Source organism: Carya illinoinensis, chromosome 3 (assembly GCF_018687715.1).
Source record: "Carya illinoinensis cultivar Pawnee chromosome 3, C.illinoinensisPawnee_v1, whole genome shotgun sequence".
Classification (NCBI taxonomy): Eukaryota; Viridiplantae; Streptophyta; class Magnoliopsida; order Fagales; family Juglandaceae; genus Carya; species Carya illinoinensis.
In genome coordinates this window covers 13,087,714-13,101,192 of record NC_056754.1, presented here as the reverse complement: position 1 = coordinate 13,101,192, position 13,479 = coordinate 13,087,714, and the positions used below count along the sequence as shown (strand labels likewise).

Below are 13,479 nucleotides of genomic sequence, written 5' to 3'. Positions count from 1 at the left end.
TAGTTTTTCTCGATAAATCATCATCTGGACAAGGACCAATCTCCAGTCTCCCCACGAGGCGCACACCAGTCGATCTTCCTCCAGCTCTATAAGAATAACAATTCTGAGTCCTTCTCAAACCAAATCAAAGATCGGGCGAGCTCAGATTCTGATCTCACTCTTCCATCTCGTTCCATAATCATGAAGTTTCAGCAATGGATCATGGTCATGGGAGTAATCTGTACGTCGTTCTTCCATACTCTCATTCCAGTGGAGTCTCATCCCGTAGCTCACAAAATCAAAAGTCTACCTGGCCAGCCACGGGTCAGTTTCCAACAATTTGCTGGCTTCATCACCATTGATGAACAGCAACAGAGAGCTCTCTTTTACTACTTTGTTGAAGCTGAAGGAAACCCTGCTTCAAAGCCTCTTGTTCTCTGGCTAAATGGAGGTAGCCTAGATTCTTTTTAACTTTCATCACCTGGGCCGAGCTCATTGAAAGAACTTCTCTCTCTCTCTCTAAGTGGTTTTTCATTTCCTAAATGTTTTGATACAAAAATCTGATCTTTCTGAGTTTTATGAAATTAGAAATATATAAGATACACTCCCTTTGGTGTGTGAACGAGTTTGCATTTTTCTCTCTCTTTCGTAGGGCCTGGTTGTTCATCTGTTGGAGCTGGAGCTTTTATTGAGCACGGACCCTTTAGACCAAGTGGATATAATCTTGTCAAGAACGAGTATAGTTGGAATAAAGGTCTTTACAATGGCCATTTCTTTCCTTCTTTCTTGCTTAATTTCTTTCTTTTCCCCCCGTCTGCCTATGTGCGGGAACCACATCATGTCGGCAAAGAAAACCTCACCAGATTAGAAAAAGCATACGCATAAGTCGAAGTCTTATCCACATCAGTCCTTTTTAGCACGTGAAAATATTATAGTTTCATGTTTTACTCTAATTGGATGAGTTTATTTATTTATCTATTCTAAACGAAAGAATTACTCACTTTTTTTAAGTACTTCCTATTTCTTTAACAGAAGTAAATATGCTGTACCTGGAGTCACCAGCTGGAGTTGGTTTTTCTTACTCATCTAATCAATCATTTTACAGCTATGTGAACGACGAGATAACAGGTTTATGTTCTTTCATCATCTTGTCCTATTATCATCTACCAATCAGTCAAATTTGTATCTACTGAATTTGTTTTGAGTGTCTGGTTCTGACATTATTCGATGATTATTCATGTCGAATAATACAGTTTACATGCACATACTTTCAGTTTCTGATGTTTACAGATTATCTATGAAAAACAGAATACAGACATGATAGCTTTTATTTTCCATGAGAAATGAGAATTACAGCTACGAGAGGATGTTTATCAAATAACAAGCTTAGACATGCATAGATATTTCGAAACTGACACTTGGGTCTGCTTTTCTTCAGCACAAGACAGTCTCTTATTCCTGAAACTATGGTTTGCCAAGTTTCCAGAATACCAAAACAGAGATTTTTTTATCGCAGGAGAGAGCTATGCCGGTAAATTTCTTCCCTTTATTTTTTGTTTGTCCCTATTAATGAAGACCATCCATTATCATCGGCATGATTGTTCATGTGCGTGCGGGCATTAATTGCTGTTAGAAAAGTACGATAGAGAGCACGTCGTAGATAAGATGTTGAGAATTAAAATGGATCATTCAATACGATATGATGACTGGGTTGCCACACTATGCCTAGTTTTCGAAACTGAAATAATTCTCTTTTGATATGCCTATGTCTAAGAGAGAGAAGAATTAAAGGGAAATGTTAGATAAAGGTGTCCAAGTTCCGATATTTTCTTTATAAAAAAAGAGAATCTATTTTAAAAAAGTAATTTTTTTTTAAATGAATCTCAAATTTACTTATTATTTTTAAAACAGTGTGCGAGATTTACGCCTCCGAATATCATTTCCCTTAATTTAATGTCATTGTTGTTGGTAATAGGTCATTATGTTCCACAACTTGCACATCTCATTGTTCATTCCGATGTGAAGTTCAAATTGAAGGGGATCGCTGTGAGTAGACATGATGGAAATATGACTTCTCGAATTAATTCTTTGATTTTCACAATGAGAAAATTTTTGTTAATATGTAACGAACACTACTGCAGATAGGGAATCCTCTTCTGGAATTCGCCACTGATTTCAATGCGCCGGACGAGTATTACTGGTCTCATGGCTTGATATCTGATGCTGTTTATAGCCGTCTCAGTAAAGAGTGCAACAGTTCTCAGATGATGCGAGAGGCCATATATGGCGGCTTTCTTTCTCCCGCCTGTACTGATGTATATACCCAACTTTCAGGACAACTTTCTCTGTCAATCGATCAATACTATGTCATTGGTGATGTCTGTGAGCAGTCATCTGGTCAATCTCAAGTGGAGACTCTGTATCACCCTCTACAATCTAGAGTTGAGACTTTGTCATCTTTTCATTCACTCTCAGATGCTTCCAGTCAACAGGTGAATGAATTAGTTCCCCAAAAAGATTGCATTATTATATGATCTTGTTTTGATTTCAAACAGTCTTTTCATTTCTCCCTCTGCTTACAGCCAGTTAGGCAGAGCAAGGAAGATGTCTGCGCTCAAGAAAATACACACAAGTATTTGAACAGGAAAGATGTGCAGCAGGCTCTCCATGCCCGGCTCGTTGGAGTCCCAAAATGGGTTTTATGTAGCAAGTAATAACATGCACATCTGTTAAGAATCGTAGTAATTAATTATAACATGCATGAAATGGGTTATCGCAATTAGTTCTTAGATGCTGATCTGCTCTACAATTTTTTATTTCAGGGTTCCAAAATATGATGCGAGAGACCGAGAGAAACCTACGATTCCTGTCGTAGGATCACTTGTCAAGTCTGGCATCCGGGCCTTGGTTTACAGGTATCGATCTCTAATAAGCTCTTAAACGATCGAATTTCGAGCTCCTTATTGTCGCACTCCATATGCTTGTCCCGGTTATCGATAATGAATGTGATTTGGATAATATTTGACAGTGGAGATCAGGATTCAGTTATCCCATTTACCGGGACTCGGACACTCGTGAATGGATTAGCAATGGAGTTGAAACTGGAAACAACTGTACCTTACGGAGCTTGGTTTGAAGGAAAACAGGTCATGAAAGTGTTCATGTCAACTTCTAAAAACATATCTCAAAATTCAAACTTTCTAAAGAGTAGATTTGCCAAATGCATGGTGTTCTTATAATAATTTCCTGATTTATTATTATTATGGCAGGTTGGTGGTTGGACACAGGTATATGGAAAGTTGGAGCTATCCTTTGCCAGCATAAGAGGAGCTTCTCACACAGCTCCAGCCTCTCAACCACAGAGATCATTAACGCTCTTTAAGGGGTTTATTGCAGGCAAACCACTGCCGGCAACATGATCAAGTGCTAAAAGAGATCTTTACTCTCGTTTAATAAGAGCTGATCAATGTTGTTGTATGGCCGATATATGCATGTAAAGTTATTCTACATACAGTCTCGATTTGGGGATTGCTTTTGCAATCCCATATAATTACGTTTAAAAAATTTTAAAATTACAATAATATCTTGTTTAAATTGATATTTTTTTTTCCATTTTATCTTCATTTATCAATGTAACTATACGCGCAGTCCTCCACTCAAGATTATAAAAAAATTTCTCATGCATGTAATACTATTATTAATTTGAAAATCTTCCATGAATGCATCATGCATTCGCAAAAAAAAAAAAATAAAAAATTATATATTGCAATATCATCTTACTTTCATCTCACTATATAAGATATAGCATATTTATTACTATTAAATGATCTTTGAATGAATGATTATTGCAAATCCACGTCCGCAATCAAAACATCATTCGAAATCTTCAAAAAGTTAAAAATAATGGCATTCATAAATATTTTTATAGCCTAATTTGGATTCGTAATTACTGTATGTTTGCAATAATATTCCTTCATAGAGAGGAACAAAACTTTGTATTTTCAAAATTATTTTTGGTAATAATTGTCAACATCTTAAGCAAATATTAATTATTTCATTCTTAACTCTTAAGCAATCATTTACTTCAGTCAAAACTAGGGGTGCTACCCGCATCATGCGGGGCCGGTGCATCCCTTCCCCGCACCCCGCCCCCGCATGATGCGGGGGATCAATTTTTCATCCGCCCCCCGCCCCCGTGAGGCGGGGGCGGGGCCCCCCTCTCCGGTGCCAGGGGGCGGGGCGAACACCCCATCCGCCCCGCCCCCCACCCACTTCAAGAATCCCATATTTCAATGGGCTTAAAAAAAAATTTTGTGTCTAAAAATATTATTTTTAGACCCAAATTATTATATAATTAAATCTTAAATTAAAATTTATATATATAATAATAATTTAAAAACTAATAACATAAAAATTATGTTACTAATTTTTAAATTTATTAAACTTGTTCACAAGAATTACAAGAGAGTGAGACTTGTTCATCGCAAGCTTGCATATGCCATGGGCACCCTAGGCCTCATTTATATAGAAATCTAAGGTCATACAAGAGTCTTACTTGAGCAATGTGGGACTTACAACCTCGCCCTGCCTGCCCCCCGCCCCGCATTTTATATTTATATTTATAAATATATATATATTTTATATTTATAAATATATATTTTTATTTTACAAATTGTATATATATAATATATTACAATTTGTTAAACTTGTTCACAATAATCACAAGAGAGTGAGACTTGTTCATCGCAAGCTTGCATATGCCATGGGCACCCTAGGCCTCATTTATATAGAACTCTAAGGCTATACAAGAGTCTTACTTGAGCAATGTGGGACTTAACTTAGAGTTCTATATAAATGAGGCCTAGGGTGCCCATGGCATATGCAAGCTTGCGATGAACAAGTCTCACTCTCTTGTGATTCTTGTGAACAAGTTTAACAAATTTAAAAATTAGTAACATAATTTTTATGTTATTAGTTTTTAAATTATTATTATATATATAAATTTTAATTTAAGATTTAATTATATAATAATTTGGGTCTAAAAATAATATTTTTAGACACAAAAATTTTTTTTAAGCCCATTGAAATATGGGATTCTTGAAGTGGGCGGGGGCGGGGCGGATGGGGTGTTTGCCCCGCCCCCCCGGCACCGAAGCGGGGGGCCCTGCCCCCGCCTCACGGGGGCGGGGGGCGGATGAAAAATTGATCCCCCGCATCATGCGGGGGCAGGGTGCGGGAAAGGGGTGCACCCGCCCTGCATGATGCGGGTAGCACCCCTAGCGGGGCGGACGGGGGCGGGGTAGCGGGGGGCGGGCCCCCGCTGCCCACCCCTAGTCAAAACTACGTGTTCTTAAAAACTGAAAGTCGCTATTTATTTTAAACTTTATCACTTTCAGCAACATGTTATTTTAAAATAATATTATATTTTAGTTAAATAAAAATTGATAATTAGAAAAAAAATCTAAAATTAAATAATGAAAAAAATAAGATAAATAAAATTTACAGTTCTAGAATATACAAATTTCTCACACAGTCTTAAAAAAAAAACTAAATAAATATGAAATTCTAATAAAAAGTTAATTTTATAATAATAAATTCCATACTTTTTCAAAATAAATATATGTGATTTATATCTAACATTACTAAAATATCCGTTTAGAGTGACAAAACCGTTTAAGGGCATCAACATCCGGATGCATATAACATCTCATTCCCTAAATTTTCATAAAATATTTTAACTTTTTGATAAAAATCCATCTCCATCCGATTCCTTGTTTTAGGAAAAGGTTTTGGGATGTAAATATGGGGAGTCACTGTTCATCTCTAAAGAATATTTTTACTAATATTTTATTATAAATAAAAAAAAAAACAAATTCTTCTTCTAAATCATCTATATATTTTTTCTTGTGCTCATATTTTTTATAGTTAAAATGTGAAAAAAATGTCACTGTTGAGATGATCCAATTTTTTTAAACCATTTGTGAAATATGATTTTTTTTTAAATATTATCATTATGAAAATATTGATTTCTAAAATATTATCATTAAGAGAGATAAGTAGTTAAAAAAATTGTTACAGATGAAAAATTGAAAAAATAGGTACAATAAATAATTAAATAATTTTAAAAATGTGAAATAAGAAATAAAAAAATTTCTTCTTCTCTTTACCTAAAAGATAAAACAATGAGTAGTAAAAAAATGTACAAATAAATGAGTAAAAAGATAATAAAGAAATAATAGAAAAAATTATTTTAATAAAATAAAGAAGAAATAAAGAGAAAAATGTACGATGTTGTGAAAAAATGAATAAAATTTGGAGAAACTTTTGTTCGAGGTAAATGCTCTGGGGGCACGCCCACTGCCAGAGCTTGATAGCACAGCAAATCGTGATGATCAGGCGTGGAACCAAAACAGCCATAGAATAATACTGCTGCATTTCCTCCACCCTCACTCTTTAAGAGCTCTGTCCTCCTGGGCTTGTGATAATCCCTTATTGCAAGCGGAAAGCCTTGGCTTTGTTCTATTCGCTGATGGCACAGATTGCTTTAACTACTTCAGCAGCACTGTTTCCCTTCAATCGTAATGCTTTCCTTCTCCCTTTTAAGATGTCGCGTAATCAATTCTTCCCGTTGGTGACAGGAGAATGTCAAAACTATGCTTAATAATTGTTGTGTTCTTTTGAGTTGTCAAAGGAATGGAAGATTATTGTCCATTGATGCAAAATAGTTGGACTTGCTTGACTGATTTTAGATTTTTGCTTTCGGGTTCTCAAATAATTGAGGAAAATGCCTAAAGATTTAAACTTTTCCTCTTCTTGTTTCTCTACAATTTCTCGCAACCAAGTTGATGGGAATATTATTCTCCTGTGTCATTTTCCCTTCAAATTCAATTTTGAGATATGTTTTATGAGTCATTCGTTAATATCAGGTGGAGCAAAGCAATGGACTAATCTATTTCCCAGGTTCTCGAAAAGATACGGGACCAACATCTCGTTATTCATGGGTTATCGGAAGAAAGGAGTTAGATTTGTGGCTTCGGATGCGACAGGGAGGATTGGAGGTGTTCCGGAGATATCTGACGGTGAAACAGATCCCCGGTCTTATGTATGGCCAGATAAGAAGGTTGCACTCTTGTGTGAATTTTTATTTTGTAAAAAGTTTAGACAAAGGTTCCTACCAGTACTTGAATCCATATTGATGAAGTGTAAAATGTATTTGTTACAACATGAGATGACACTAGTCGCTGTAAGTAATTAATCGTATTAAACTCTGTCTAAACTTCCTTTGGGAATTTTCAGCAAGGATATGGTTTGTTACTTTCGTTTCTTTAAGTTTGGTCCTTTTTATCCTTTTCCATTTTTCCCTTTTAATGGGAAAGTAAGCATGTCATAAATGGATGTTCAGGGTGCCATTAAAGGTTGAGCGTGTTGGTGATTTCACTGTCTTGTTGCAATTGATTAGTTTTGGTTTTGAAAATATGCTGAATGGTAATTTAGTTCATCAAGTTGTCTAGCCAATTGAAGCTAGTGTTTCGACCAAAGTTTTCTTATTGCAACAGCTTGGAAGATCAATTAAAAGCTCTTTTATCCAAAAAAAATATTGTGTCTGAGGACCTTCAGTACCATACCCTACACCTGAACCAGTAGCTTTTGCTTCAAGGGAGACTGCCCTTGTTCCTTTCCTTAATCCAATGAGGATGGACATAAATGCGAAGTTATCCACCATTTACTTCGATTATGCCCCTGTTTCTTTTATTGGTCATTAATAAATCTCATCTTACCAACTGCTTCCTTCAGTTTGAAGTTTGTATCATCTATCCTTTGGTTTTCCTAGGTTGTGTTATTGGGAGGCAAACAAAATTGAGGTCATGCTTCAAAACCCCAGTTATGGATGACTTACAAAATTAGAAGCCATAGGATCTTTGTATTTTTGTAGTGGCTATTTTTCTAATCAGTTGAAATTTATGTCCGGGCACTGTCTCAAAAAGACTAAAATAGACATGTTACGAAGATATAGATTATTTTCATCTTGACAAAAAGACCCTATAAAGTCTCATTGTTCCATAAGATTGGCTTTTGACCTTTCCTACATTACTTAGGTGAAATCACATCCATTTCCCCCCCACTTCAAATTTATTTGAAGGGCGAAGAAGGCCTCCTCTGGAGGGTGCCCCTGCGTGTCCAATAGACATGTTATGAAGATAAAGATTATTTTCATCTTGACAAAAAGACCCTATAAAGTCTCATTGTTCCATAAGATTGGCTTTGGACCTTTCCTACATTACTTAGGTGAAATCACATCCATTTCCCCCCACTTCAAATTTATTTGAAGGGCAAAGAGGGCCTCCTCTGGAGGGTGCCCCTGCGTGTCCATAAGGATTTGTAACTCTGCTATGAACAATGCTTATTCATCCTCGTCTATAAATATCCAGTTTTGATGCCTAATAGCTAATGCGTTCTTAAATTACTTTATCATCATTGTTGGATGGATTTCTTATGCACTATTTGAAGTAGACCATGATTTATTCAGTTCTGACCTTTCTTTTTTACCTCAAGCTTTTGGATTGGATGTTACAACATTAGTAACATTTTTTTTCCCTTTTTTGGCTTACAGAAGCCTAGGGTGTGTATACTAGGTGGTGGATTTGGAGGCTTGTATACTGCCTTGAGACTAGAATCACTTGTATGGCCTGATGACAAAAAACCTCAGGTAAGTTGTCATTAAAAGGCAACAATAGATTTAATCACTCGATATGGTTTGCCTTACCTTGGGGGCAGTTGGATCCTAAATGTTAAAGAAACTAGTTCCTTGTGCTCTATTATTCAATCTTACTATTCCTTTTTTTTTTCTTTTGCTTGAAATTTTATTGCGAGTTTTAATTGTATCAGATTAAACCTCATAAAACAAAAATTAATCATTTCTGAAAATTGAGGACATTTTGAAGCTTTGAGAATGTTAGTATGCATACCCTTATGTTGAAGCAAAATTTAGCTCCTTGTTATTCTGTGAAAAATATAATGTGATACTTTTACCCCTCGCTGTATAAGATTAAGTGGAAGGAAAAAGAGAAAGATAATATAGGAGTTTTGTAATTTTCCATTTAGCATCACAACATTTGATATTCAATTTGTTTGGTAACACCTTTGAAATTCATTGGATATGGAACTAGGTGCTTCTTGTTGACCAGTCTGAACGCTTTGTTTTTAAGCCAATGTTGTATGAGCTTCTATCTGGAGGTATATATTCTGTTTGGGCTAATCATATGTAATGTTCTTTTCACTCAAGCTATAATTCTTTTGAACGTTCTTATAAATAGTTTTTTAAATAATTATCTCCTTGTATGCAGAAGTAGATGCATGGGAAATTGCTCCTCGTTTCTTGGATTTGCTGGCAAATACAAGTGTGCAGTTTTTCCAAGACAGGGTAAAGCTGTTACATCCGTCTGATCATTTTAGAATGAATGGGCCCTCTGGATCTAGTTTTGGAGGAACCGTGCTTCTTGAAAGTGGTCTCCTTATTGAATATGACTGGTATACTTCTTAAGCTCGACAAACTTCTTGGCAGTTTCTACTGAAAACTTTTTAACTTTGTTTTTTAACCTTGTTTTCTTTTTTCTTCCCCTCAAAGACATGATAGGTGTTGCTTTTTGTCACAACCTATTTGGCTTGTTAGTTTTTTTTGGGATCCCTGAGAGACCTTACTGAATAGGTCCCTTAATGCCTCTCTGTGCTATTTGTGGTGTCGGGTAAGTCTGGGTAGGATCCAATGTATTTTGGTCTTAGGTGTCCCAAAAACATATGAATGAAGCCTGTGAGAATGGAAAGACTTCGTTTTGAACATTTGGATTTCTCTATTAGCACGAAGTAGATAGAATTTGTTCGTGTTTTTTTAATTAAAGGAGCTTGCCCCTGCTGATTTGACTTTCTTTCTTTTTTTTGTTGGATAACCCTGGGCAGCCAGGCTGGTTCTTGCTTTGGGAGCTGAATCTAAACTTGATGTTGTACCAGGAGCGTCAGAATTTGCATTGCCATTCTCCAACCTGGAGGATGCACGCGTGAGTGTTTGACTGAAAAGAAATATGTTCATTCTATGAAATCCCTTCGCAAACAGATGGGGTTTCTTTTTTGGAATAAATTGATATTTGTTGCCTTTACATGTACAATAACCTTGTGGAGCAGAAGGTTGACAATAAGTTAAGAAGACTGGAGAGGCAGAACTTTGGTAAGTTCTCTCCAATTCGTGTAGCTGTTGTTGGTTGTGGTTACTCTGGAGTGGAATTAGCGGCCACAGTAGCGGAGAGGCTGCAAAGTAGAGGTAATGTGCAAGCGATCAATGTGGAAACCACAATATGCCCAACTGCACCCCCTGGAAATAGGGAAGCTGCTTTGAAAGTAAGTCATAGAGTTTGGTTCACATGTTTCTTTGGAGTACATTTGTATAAGATTGAATAGCACATTCAGAGTTGTCCTTTTATCTGCAATATCTTCCTGGTCATAGGGACTAATACATATTCGCTCAGTAATTTCAAACTGAACTCCTGAGAATCCGTCTTTTTCATCAGTTAGTGACAAAATTGTCTCTTTTCTGTCTGATGGTATAGTTGATTATATTTTTCATTTCTGAGTGTTTTCCAACCTTTTTTGCAAGGTTCTCATTATAATTACGGCAGTTAAATTATATTTGCAATTTGACATTATTTTTTTATTTTTTTGTTGGTTCTAGGTTCTTTCTTCCAGAGAAGTTCAACTGCTATTGGGTTATTTTGTCCGCTGTATTCGGAGAGTGGACAGTGTGGAAGCTTCAGAAAATATGACTGGAAGTGGAGCAGCTCCTGGCATTGCTGCTGAAGATGATCATGAGACATATACATTGGAACTTCAACCTGCTCAAAGGGGATTACAAAGTCAAATCCTGGAGGCAGATTTAGTATTATGGACTGTTGGATCTAAACCTCCTCTTCCTCAGCTGGAACCCCATGATAAACCCCATGAGCTTCCCCTAAATGGCCGGGGACAAGCAGAAACAGATGAAACTCTTCGTGTTAAGGGACATCCTCGCATATTTGCCCTTGGTGACTCTTCGTCTTTAAGGGACTCAAATGGAAAGCTTCTTCCAGCCACAGCACAGGTGTACTAAATAAGTCTTTTCTAATGGGTCTTTCCTAATCTAATGGATTAATTATCGTTTGAGCTGAAAGGTCTGTAGATGTTGTACTCTCTTAAAGTTATTTTTACATCTGGTGAATTGCTTCCGAACACCTCGCAGGTTGCATTTCAGCAAGCAGACTTTACTGGGTGGAATCTGTGGGCAGCAATCAATGACCGTCCTCTTTTGCCATTTAGGTTGGCCGCTCATACACTTTCTAGTATCATACTCGCAAGTTTGCTCTCTCCCTCTCTCTCTCTCTCTCTCTCTCTCTCTCTCTCTCTCTCTGTGATTCTATACTGATCTAAACTGGCAAATCAGGGCAATTATTGGGAGTGGGGTTTAATGGGTATTGGGTCTACAGACAAGGGAACTTGTTTTGTGGGGTAATACTTAATAATTTGGTTTGAACAACCTAAGATTTAGAGCAAATATTCAATATTCAGGGTATTTTGGCGATCCACTTGTCTAAGTGGGAAGTGAAATTTTAGGGCATCTCTCTTTTTCCTTGGTCATGCTTTGGAAATGAGGTAGTCCTGCAGAGACAATTAGAAAATAATATATTCTTGAGAAATCTTAACCAATCTCTGTATTTTTATGCAATAATAGGGACTTCATTGGTACTTTTAAGCCTGGCTCCTAAAAGTCTTTAGTTTCTGGTTTTTAATTTTTCATTCTTCTCTTTACTTTCAGCATCTTTACTATTCTCCACTTCCACGAGCTTTAAGATGCAACTTTCCACTTTTTGAACCCTTCGCATCCTGTACTCCTTTACCACAAAATTTATAAGTTAATACTCCTTGACCGTGGCTGTCCAGATTTTTATGTGATTTAGCATATAGACCATATTTAACCAGTCTGTGCTTCATTCTGTCCATAATCCTTAATTCTACCTACCCCTCCATGTACTGCACTAGCCCATCAATATTTTCTGAGCAGTACTCAATATTAGGCTTTTTCCTACATCAAGCAGTAGCGAGCATGTGCAAATGTTGGTTGAACTACACAAGTTCTCGGTCTCATGTTTGCCTCGCAAATGGTTGCTTGATTCAGCAATGTTTGTGTAGCCTAAAGTTCCCCACCCTTAGACAATGAGACAAATTTTCATTTGAACGAGGACTATAGATGTCTTAGCAGTTGATTCGACCTTTACTACATGCTTATGCTTAATGTATCATCTAATCAATCTGGTGAGAGTTAATTTTGTTAATTGATATTGGAAAGTATCCCACGCTAGAACCACAAGCATTTATTTTTGCTCTGTGTGGCATATTCGAGTCTGTATCATGGTAAATGCCCAATCCTCTGGGTTTTGACTTTGGGTTATGCCAGTATGCTGGGTCTGGTTTTCATGGAATATGCCTGATTTCAATAGGATAGATGGCATTCACTACACATCCATACACTTCTATCATCTTAAAACATTTCTTATAGTTGTATTGCTAATATAGTAATTTTTTTTGTACGATGTAAGGCTTCTTGGTTGTACTTGTATTAGTACTCTTATCCTTATTACATATGCTATCACCAATTCGTTTTTTGTTTTAAAGAATTATTAATATAAACATCAAATGGATATAACCTGCCACATTTGCTACCAGGTTTCAGAATTTAGGTGAGATGATGACTCTGGGGAGAAATGATGCTGCCATTTCACCAAGTTTCATAGAGGGGCTTACCTTAGAAGGTCCTATAGGTCATACTGGTAATTCCGTTTCCTGGCTTCTCTTGCCTTCTTCACCTCTTTGGTCTCTGTAAATATTTCAAACATTGGATCTCCCCCATCTTTGCAGCAAGGAAAATAGCATACTTGATCAGATTACCGACAGATGAGCATAGGCTTAAAGTGGGAATCAGCTGGCTTACAAAATCTGCTATAGAATCAGTTGCCTCACTACAAAGCAACCTAACAAAGGTTCTCTCCGGCTCATAGACCAGAATGTTGTCTAACCCTTTCTGGTTGTATAGTATATTTTTGATTTGTCATATGACTTATAAAACTACATATTTTTGGGATAAGATGGGATTTCAAATGTTTATGGCTGGGGTACTATCTCTGCCTGGCAGCAGTGGAGCATAAATTTGACCAATTTTCTTATATCAATCGGGTATTCCCATGTATGACATGAATGATATTGATATTGCCTAAATCTTGGAAATTGGCCTTTCACAATGAAACTAGGAACTTCCCTTTTTTTCGTTTTTCTCTTTTTTTGCTCTCTTCGAGGTTATGGCTTGATGACATGATGTTCTGTGTCAATGAGATGAAAGGCAAGTTTGTAGGTTCAAGAGACATCGAATCAATAGGAAGTTAGTAGTTACCAACAAAAAAGGGGAAAAATAGACCAGAGTTAAGG

The 13,479-nt window shown here is 36.6% G+C and overlaps 2 protein-coding genes across 2 annotated transcripts; both read left to right on the top strand.

Moving 5' to 3' along the window:
* LOC122303326 (serine carboxypeptidase-like 45) lies at window positions 1–3,589 on the top strand. The gene is made up of 10 exons (XM_043115072.1): window positions 1–430; window positions 632–733; window positions 1,012–1,107; window positions 1,418–1,510; window positions 1,955–2,025; window positions 2,121–2,471; window positions 2,562–2,689; window positions 2,802–2,894; window positions 3,008–3,125; window positions 3,249–3,589. The coding sequence occupies exons 1-10, from the start codon at window positions 181–183 to the stop codon at window positions 3,396–3,398; spliced, it is 1,452 nt and encodes a 483-aa protein (XP_042971006.1). The 5' UTR covers window positions 1–180; the 3' UTR covers window positions 3,399–3,589.
* Window positions 3,590–6,298: 2,709 nt separating this feature from the next.
* Window positions 6,299–13,320, top strand: LOC122303325 (alternative NAD(P)H-ubiquinone oxidoreductase C1, chloroplastic/mitochondrial). The gene is made up of 11 exons (XM_043115071.1): window positions 6,299–6,557; window positions 6,906–7,099; window positions 8,591–8,686; window positions 9,147–9,213; window positions 9,324–9,507; window positions 9,938–10,031; window positions 10,156–10,368; window positions 10,700–11,104; window positions 11,243–11,319; window positions 12,724–12,827; window positions 12,916–13,320. The coding sequence occupies exons 1-11, from the start codon at window positions 6,509–6,511 to the stop codon at window positions 13,053–13,055; spliced, it is 1,623 nt and encodes a 540-aa protein (XP_042971005.1). The 5' UTR covers window positions 6,299–6,508; the 3' UTR covers window positions 13,056–13,320.
* The last annotated feature ends 159 nt before the right edge of the window (window positions 13,321–13,479 follow it).

Excerpts from the sequence above, each read along its gene's own strand:
- LOC122303326 (XM_043115072.1), top strand. The coding sequence starts at position 181 with ATGAAGTTTCAGCAATGGATCATGGTCATGGGAGTAATCTGTACGTCG. Across the intron at positions 431-631 it reads TGTTCTCTGGCTAAATGGAG|GGCCTGGTTGTTCATCTGTT; the intron begins GTAGCCTAGATT and ends TCTCTTTCGTAG. Across the intron at positions 2,895-3,007 it reads ATCCGGGCCTTGGTTTACAG|TGGAGATCAGGATTCAGTTA; the intron begins GTATCGATCTCT and ends AATATTTGACAG.
- LOC122303325 (XM_043115071.1), top strand. The coding sequence starts at position 6,509 with ATGGCACAGATTGCTTTAACTACTTCAGCAGCACTGTTTCCCTTCAAT. Across the intron at positions 9,214-9,323 it reads GTATGAGCTTCTATCTGGAG|AAGTAGATGCATGGGAAATT; the intron begins GTATATATTCTG and ends CCTTGTATGCAG. Across the intron at positions 9,508-9,937 it reads CTCCTTATTGAATATGACTG|GCTGGTTCTTGCTTTGGGAG; the intron begins GTATACTTCTTA and ends CTGGGCAGCCAG.